The sequence below is a fragment of the Carlito syrichta genome, unplaced genomic scaffold (genome assembly GCF_000164805.1).
Source record: "Carlito syrichta isolate Samal-C Ts95f unplaced genomic scaffold, Tarsius_syrichta-2.0.1 Scaffold245207, whole genome shotgun sequence".
NCBI classification, from domain to species: Eukaryota; Metazoa; Chordata; class Mammalia; order Primates; family Tarsiidae; genus Carlito; species Carlito syrichta.
In genome coordinates this window covers 16,411-25,277 of record NW_007189303.1, presented here as the reverse complement: position 1 = coordinate 25,277, position 8,867 = coordinate 16,411, and the positions used below count along the sequence as shown (strand labels likewise).

Below are 8,867 nucleotides of genomic sequence, written 5' to 3'. Positions count from 1 at the left end.
AGTGGTAAAGCAGAGTTAGAGGGAAAGGGGCATCCTCTCAATTCTGCAGATTTTCATGCAGGATTAAGGATGAACATATACAGATCAACTTTTATGAAGAGGGTCCAGAGTGTTCATCAGATTCTCAAGAGGACACAAGACTGAAGAAAAGGGTCAAGACAGCAAAAGGGACTAAGCCAAAGCTACATAATGAGTCACAGCATTCCTGTGACGGTGACCCCTGGGTCCTAGAGTCTTAGTCACTGCCCTATACACTTCCTCCCCATGTGAAAGGCTATTATCTTCAATGTACCAAATGGTCCTTGTCTGATGGGAGCACCATGGTTTCCAATAGGTAGAGGCTCCTGCTGGCACTGCCCATGGATGCTAGTAGAGAAAAAGCAGGAAAGACCCTGGAGCTACACAAGAGCCACCTCACTCTGAACTGTGCTCAAAGGGTCCAAGGTGAGAGCTACTCTAGAACCTGAAGAGATTTCTAGTAGGAAAGACTCTGCTCTTTGGTTCAAATTGTTGACCTATATCATGGACAAGTCTTCCATATGTTTCCAGACTCTATGGTCTCCATGCTGGCCTGGAAAGAGTCTGCTCCTGAGGCAAATGATAGATTGAACACAACAGCAAAGTATGAAAATTAATTGAGATATTTAATAGACAGTGCAAACCATAATTTCATCTGAATATAAATGTATGCACATGTTTCCAATGAATTATCTATCAGTTATCACAAACAGCAACAAGAACCTTAGAACTATGTTAGAAAACTGTATAGCTGGAACATGATTCTAACAATCTCACTTGCTCTCAAGAGAACACCATCCATTTCAAATCAGTGTCACAAACTCCAAAAGACCAGGGCAGTAGGAGTGAGGAGTGGGCTAGAGTGGAAAACACAGGGCCAGTACATAGGTGATAAACAGAAATACAGCTCTTGGGGAAATCAAAATCAGATGCATTATTACAGCTACAGACAAGGAAAAGCCTATGGCTTTAAAAACAACTTTTCTGCCAGTACCATACATGTATACAAAGAGATATGCGACAGTCAACTGACTTAAAAGGACAGAGGCTACATCTTCAGGTCATGTCAACTACAAACAGTCAACCCTTTCCATTGCAGATTCAACAGTGGAGTTAGCGTAGTCCAGAAGCTCAATGCTGGATTTGCAAATACAGTTTATTTTACAGAAAATCAACACTATAAACAGCAGGCACCCCCTACCCCACCCCCCTCCCCCCACCTGTCTCACCAGGTGCAGACCATGCTATGCAGAGTGTGAGCAGCAACGCGGCCCTACTGCTTTGGAGTGAGACTCAAGAGCGATGGAACTGGCCTGCACCATGTCGTGCCTGCCCCCACACACACATGTGCCTGCCCGCCATGCAGGCCACCAGAGTCTGTCTGGGCCCAGCCCGCGCTGAACCCATTACATGGATCCAGCCCAGTTCTCCAATTCCTTCATGTCATCATCTTCCTCTTCCTTCTTCTTGGCTGTGTGAAAAGAGAAAAGGCTCTTTAGGAGGGCTGGTTGTAGTGCTTTCAACACATTTTGGCTGGGAGCTAGGGCTGTGCTACATGGTGTCTGGTAAACAGCCCTGCTCCTGCAGCAAACTTCCTCTCCAAGCTGTCAGCAGATTGCTTCTTGGTGCCTAAAATCTACAACAAAAAACTCCAGAAAGCCAAGTGCACTTCTCACAGCATCTCCCCTCCACCCCCCTGCAGGGCCAGATAAAACAAGATGGAATCTACACTGAGAGTCCACCAAGATTCCCACAAGGCCTTGGACCCAGAGCATCCAAGGTGGGGGGAGAGCAGGAAGCCTTGCCACCCCCACCTTAAGCTGCTTGAGCCACTTCTACACACCTACAGGAGGCGTGCTAGACAGCTTCTGCCCACACACCACTCCAGGCAGCTGAACCTACTTGAAGGGACCATTTCTCCTTTATACACAAGACAGGGAGTTGACCACGACCTGGTCACACACTGTTTCCTGGGCTCCCTCTCCATATCAAACTGTCTCGCTTGTTCTACAAGTTCTAGGTGGAATACTTCTACCTGGGGGTGAAATATTGTGGGAGGGGAGGAAGAAAAGAAAGAGTAGGAAGGAAATGAAGGTCATATAGAACCAGGTCCCTGAAACACTCAAGCTGTTTCCTGCCTGTCAGGCCTGGGTTTTTACAGGTATGCACAGCACAGGTTACAAGACAGGAAGTAAGAGCTGTTCTCACAGTGTTCTCACTTTCTCAGTGTCTGGAACTTTCTCTTGTTTGGTAACATAGGAAAAATCATACTAGAAAAGAAGCTCTCAACTGTGGGTGATCCCGCCAACCCCTGCCAAGGGGACATCTGATCATGTCTAGGACATTTCTGGTTGTCACAACTCAGGAAGTTGCTATCAGCACCTAGTCGGTAGAGGCCAAAGGCAGTTCTAAATATCCACAGTACACAGGACAACCCTGCCTCCCACTCCCATACCCAAAGAATTATGTGGCCATGTCAATAGTGCTTAGATTAATAAGCCCTCTTCCAGAGAGAAACTAGGAAAGGGCAGATGACATTGTCTCTGTGGCCATCACAATGGATCCTACCTAGTTTTCAACCCTGGGAAGCTCAAGACACAAACCAAAATCAACAGACCACACATCACTATCATCGTCATGTGGTATCATGGGTATATTATGACTCTACATTAGAAGAACTCACCAGGTTTTGATGGTAGGGCTATCGAGGGAACATTTGGTAGAGGAACTGTTTCAGGTCCACTGATTTCCAGCAAATTCTTGTCTAGTTCCTCCTGTTCTAGTTCTTCTAATTCTGCCATGAGCTCATCCTGGTAAAAGGAAACACAAAAGTGAGAGCTCTTCCTGGGAATCCCAGCCCCGGCAGCCATGACTCTTACCTGATCCCCAGTGGACACATATACCCTTCTGAGGAGGCCTGAGGAAAAAGGAACTCCAGGTTCCACACTCTCTGTCTCAAACATCCTAAATAAGCTTCTACTGGGGAATATAACATAACATACTGTTGAGCATCATGGATGTATACGTCTGGTATCCTCTGTGAGAGGAGATCTTATCTTTTCATTCCTATTTCTGTGTCTCAGAGCTGGGCACAAGTGAATGTTTAGGAATGTTTGTGGAATTAAATGAACTTGCTTAGTACACCAAATTCCAGTATGAAAGTCCTGGTGCTGAGAGCTAAGGCTGAGCTGCAGGCTGTTTTCTCAGTTATACAGTGGGGTTCAGAAAGCACAAGAATTAGGTTTAGCAGAGTGCTGACCTTCAGAAGACTCAAATCTAGCATACAATGAAGTACCTTCAACAGGGGCTGGAACCATATTTTTAAAATTTAAGAGACTCAAGGTCCCATACTGCTACAGCAGAAATCGGTGGTGGTCAAGATCCAGACAGATCCTCGGGGTCAGAGATGTAAATGCTCCCTCCTTGGCTTCACCTTTACCTCATACTGGAGCTGGCTGAGGCCAAATCCTGTAAACTTCTCCAGGGCATGGTCACCTCGGTCACCCAGCTCTGAGTCCAGGGACACCATGGAAAAGTACAGCCTAACAACTTGCTGAAATCAGTTAGTGACCAGAAGCCTGAAGAAGGGTCCTGATGAAAATTCCTTTATTCTACCTAAGCTCCTTTCCCAAACAGAAAAAGTATCCCTCAAAATCCAGAATGCAAGTAGGGTTATTACTCACTATGCCCTGTCTATGTCTAAGTTTCTGGAGAGGTAAGAAGTGGTAACCCCCAAACCAAATACTCCCTGCTTGAGCGCCTTCAAGAAATACATGAAGGGGCAGTCTGGGGTGTCACGTATGAAAGTTATGGGACCTATACAAAACCGCTTACCTCGTCAAACTCTTCTCCAAACCCTACAGGTTTTGAAATAGCTGTTGAAATCTCTTCTGCAAGTTCTTGCTGGTCAGCAATGTCCTGCATCAACTCATCAACTTTATCAATGTCCCTTTAAATAAAATGGACAGAGTCATTTCAATTGATTGGTTTGTTTAAAGAGGACAGGTAAGGCAGGAACGGAAACCTCACTTCATACCATCAATTTCCCAGCCAGTTACAATTACTCCATGAGAGACATTACTTGTCATTATTGCCTGCCTCTTTCCCTTTAAAACAATCATAGAACCAAGGGAATAGAAAAGTCCTTAAGACATTACCTAGTCAGATATCCTAAGGAAATAAGACTTAGCAAAGTTAGAAGATACACTGAAGACCCTACATGCAAATTAGTAAACATGTCAGACGAGACTACAGAACTTTAACTCCTGGGCCAACAGCTCTTTTTCAAGCCCAAGGGCAACTCTACAAGGGGAAGTAAAATCACAAAGTATAGCCACACCACCTGACAAGCCCTTCCCACTTACTCAAATCCACTTATGGATCTTCTACTAGCCCCAAAGGAAAGGCAATATGCATAATTTTTTTCTATACACTGTCAATCATACAAATATTCAATTACTCAATAAAATATATACACATATACTTCAATACTTGAACAGTATTTAGAAATGTGCTCTGTGCTAGGTTTCTGGGAAAGTATAGAAATGAAGCTCACTCAAGTGAACGTCCACCCTCAGACAACGCCTCACTTATTTGAAGGCAATGTTTCCTGCAATCTCACATTTCTAGAGCAGGATCAGCTCTTTCTGTAAAGCAGGATCTGGCTCTTACTGTAAAGGGCCAGATAGTAAATACTTTAGCATGTATGGCCATACAATCTCTGTTGCAAATACTCAACCCTGCTGTGTAACACAAAAGCAGCCACAGACATTATGTAAATTAATGGGCATGACAGTATCCCAATAAAACTTTATTTACAAAAATAAATGGCAGGCCCACAGACTGCATTTTGCCAACCCCTGGTCTAGAGCTGAGTGCCCAACAGGAAGCAGAAAGGCTTCAAGTACCCCAAAAAATATGCTGCCAAATCCAAGCACTAAAACAAACACAGATTTTTGTTCGTGGGAGAGCTCTCATTTGGAACTTAGCTACCCTGGTCTTTAGTTATAATTGTACCAAGCTCAGTTACCTAGTTTCTTAGGCCATTGCACATGAAAAGTAGCCATAGAGAGAAAGAAGGACTGCTGAGGGCAAGAACACGGGCAGTATGACAGTCACAGCCCAAGCAAAGGAGGCAGAAAATTCTATCAAAAGCAGACATAGGAAGAGAGATCCAAAGCCCTCAAATGTACCGCATATTTCAGGGCCCCTGACAGAATCAGAAAATTCTAATCCCAGTTCTATGTAAGCTCCCACATAACCCAGGGCAAGTCAGCTTTCTTCTCTGGAACACAGTTTCCCCATCTCAATAATCGGAAGCCTGGATGAGCTTCTAAAGACCTTTCCAGCTTGAAACTATGCTTGTCACAATAACCCTGAATTACCCAGAAAATATTTTTTCATTCCGTGAGATCTGCTTCCAAAGGAAGTAAGACACATAATCCACTTTACAAAAGTTTCAAAAAGAATGCAAATTAAAACGAACTCAGGTGCTTGAATAGGAAAGTCAGGGGATCCATCACCCCAAGGTCACAGCCTGAGTACAAGGCATCCCAAGGCCAGCACTGCCCTGCCATGTGGGTGTGAGTGGACACGTACATGTTGTCATGAGCCGCCTTCATGGCCTTGGCAGCATAGCCCATGTTCTTGAGCACCTCGGTGTTGGTGTTGGCGTTCTCCAGGGCCTCTCGCTGGAACTCAATGGTTGATAATGTGCCATCAATCTGCGCCAGCTGCTTCTCATACCTCTTCTTGCGCTTCAGTGCCTGGAGGGCCGCTGCATGGCAGAGAAAACAGGGTTTCAGAGAGCTCAGACACAGGGTGATGTCCCAGTATCCACTTGAGTCTTCTCCCCAATTGTACTGAAAGCACCTCCACTGTTGCTTTCACTATAGCAGAGGGTTAATATTCAATTTTCCAAGAAAACTACAATTCACAGACCTCAACACCATCAGTAAACAAGCACACAAATCGAAGTTCACACTCTCTGATAAACACACACACACACACACACACACACACACACACACACACATATCAAAGCATAGAAAGCCACCTAGAGAAACAATGCATTTTGAAGTCATACTGCCCTAGGTTCCAAACCCCAGCTCACAGACTTAGGTGAGCTACTGAGAGTCCTTGCCAGGGTCATTGTGCGTAGTAAATGAGACTGCATGTAAATACCTAGCACATTACAACCCCCCTCCAGAAAAGGCAGTTCTAATTATCATAAAGCAACTTTAAAGTACCATTTAATTCCAACTAAACTACATAAATAATGACTACCAAATACTAAATCAGTTTGGGTTAAAATGCTATTTCACACAAAATTGCCAACTCTGTAAATTGTACAGTGCTTCTTGTGGAAGAACATGAGTCCTGCTTAGGCATCAACTGGGTAAACTGGGCACATTCCTGTAATCCCGCGCCTTTGGGAGGCTGAGGTGAGTGGATTGCATGAGCGCACGGGTTCAAGACCCATCTGGGCAGTGAGACCTCATCTCTACAATAAATCAAAGAATCAGCCGGGCGTGGTAGCGCATGCCTGTAATTCCGGCTACTTGGAAGGCTGAGGCGGAAGGATCGCCGGAGCCCAGCAGGTCGAGGCTGTGGTGGCCGAGTGCAGTGGCTGTGGTGAGAGCAGCCACTGCACTCCAGTCTGGGCAACAGAGTGAGACTCCAACTCAAAAAAAAAAAAAAAGAATTGTGAAGGCTGGATAGCCAGCTATAAAACATTTGCTGTTAGTTCTGTAGCAATGAGAAAGGTAGTTAATACCATGACAAACAAAATAAGCATTGAACTATTGCTATTAAAGAGACAAAACCCTATCGTAGGTCAGCGACTTTACAAATCTCCAGCAAAGCAAGCAGTCAACTTGCAAATCTTCTCCACACACCACAGGCAATTCCCAGGCAACTCCTGCACTGATTCCCCATACAGTAGTATCAATGCTTCTATGTAGACCCTGCCTCTTCACAGACAGCAAACTCCTCTTTGCTCTCCTGCCTATTGTGCCCTTCACAACATATCTTCCCTTCAATAAATCTCTTTCTTAATTCATAACTGTCTTGGTGAATACTTTCAAGCCCACAACTCCAGTTTACCTGGCCCACCACACATATGCATGCAGACAATACAGTATCATTTTCCTCCTTCACATTAATATGTAATTTAATTAATATGTAATTTATTGTACAGTCTGTTGTTCGAAGACAATGTGGAAAGAAACACTCATGATTCCCAAAAACTACTTCTCAACTGATCAATCAGAAGTTTGACAAATTTCAAATGGGACATAGGCTTTTCATTGGTTTTGAATGGAAAACTTCAAGGAAACATACATTTTTTAAAAATAATGTGTAAGTTTGTCCTGTATAATTACCAGCAACCTCTTTATGTCCCCCTCTCAGGGGACATCCAAGTAGTTTTCTAGATTTATGATGTCCCCTGAGAGCAAAGGGTTAGTAAAAGTATCTGTATCAGGAAGACGGTTGCTCCAGACAACTTTCATTATCTGACAGACTTTTTACCTGCTTAACAATACAACCTGAAAGGAGGTACCTATAGAAACCTAGAACAAACTTAGTTTAGCGTAGTCTTTTTGCCTCAGCATAGCTATTTTTGCTAGACTTTACCCCTAGTCATTTTGCCTCAGCATAACCATTTTTGCTAGACTTTACCCCTGACATGCTTTAAATTTAGCACAGGTTAGATATAGATATCTATTAGATATAGATTTCCAATAGGTAGGTTTTAGGAGGTGTTCATTTTATTTTATTGTATTTTATTGAGTCAGAGTCTCACTCTGTCGCCCAGACTGGAGTACAGTAGCTCGCTCACGGCCACTGCAGCCTCAACCTGCTGGGCTCAGGCAATCCTTCCACCTCAGCCTTTCAAGTAACTGGAACCACAGGCTTGTGCCACCAATGCCCAGCTAATTTTTTTTTTTATTATTGTAGACACCAAGGTCTCATCATGTTGCTCAGGCTGGTCTCAAACCCCTGAGCTCAGGCAATCCTCTCGCCTCTGCCTCCCAAAGTGCTGGGATTACAGGCTTGAGCCAGGCACCAAATCAGACATTTTAAAATTACATTTTACTGCAGGCCAAGGGGCAAATCTCCATCACATGCAAGACAAAGACAGCCCAACCTATCAGTTCATGGTTTAGCATAATAATCTCTAGAAAACATTCAGGTTCCTTGTCAAAGATGGAAGATCAAAGATCACCCCTTGGTTGGCCGAAGCCAAAGAAAATGATAATAAGACCACCTTTTAGTCAAGGAACTTGGGAATTGAAAACTTCTGACTGGTCTCTTGCAGGAAAACGCCCCCAGGCTCAAATCCCCAAGCTAATCTAATCAGCCCTTTGTGATTTACCTGACACCACCACCATGGAAACAATCATGTGACTAACCCACCCATTTTGTCTGTTGTCCATCACCGACATCAGTACCTGCACTTATCTGCCCTTTCGTGATCACATGGAGCAGACTACCACCCAATCACCTTAACAACCCTCCCCCATCAAAGGGAAGGATTAAAAGGACGCAGCCATTTGTCATTGCCTTGCTAAGCTATGGTGTGGCCGTGTGCAATTTGAGCTATGGCCAGGCCGTTTTCTTAAGCGTTGGCCCCCTCCCCTCCCTGGGGAAGATGAATTCCCTTTCTCTCTCTCCAACTTATTTTTTAAATAAACTAAAAAATATTTTCTAATCTAAATTCTGTGCAATTCTTTGCATCTTTCATGTGACATTGGATGGCACACTAGACACCCACACCCCCAACGGGTCTGACCTAACATTCTGGAGGCCCCGTTGGGAGTGTGACCCTAACACAATCTTTATTTACC

The 8,867-nt window shown here is 44.2% G+C and overlaps 1 protein-coding gene across 1 annotated transcript; it reads right to left on the bottom strand.

Moving 5' to 3' along the window:
• Positions 1-623: 623 nt before the first annotated feature.
• On the bottom strand, positions 624-8,465 carry CHMP4B (charged multivesicular body protein 4B). The gene is made up of 5 exons (XM_008051915.1): positions 8,396-8,465; positions 5,617-5,794; positions 3,853-3,967; positions 2,702-2,828; positions 624-1,489 (listed from the first exon to the last, which is right to left on the bottom strand). The coding sequence occupies exons 1-5, from the start codon at positions 8,463-8,465 to the stop codon at positions 1,425-1,427; spliced, it is 555 nt and encodes a 184-aa protein (XP_008050106.1). The 3' UTR covers positions 624-1,424.
• Positions 8,466-8,867: the final 402 nt, after the last annotated feature.

Coding starts and splice junctions, on each gene's coding strand:
- CHMP4B (XM_008051915.1), bottom strand. CDS start 8,465: ATGTCGGTGATGGACAACAGACAAAATGGGTGGGTTAGTCACATGATT. Junction 5,795..8,395: donor TTCCATGGTGGTGGTGTCAG/GTAAATCACAAA, acceptor TCTGCCATGCAG/CGGCCCTCCAGGCACTGAAG. Junction 3,968..5,616: donor AAGGCGGCTCATGACAACAT/GTACGTGTCCAC, acceptor TTTTATTTAAAG/GGACATTGATAAAGTTGATG.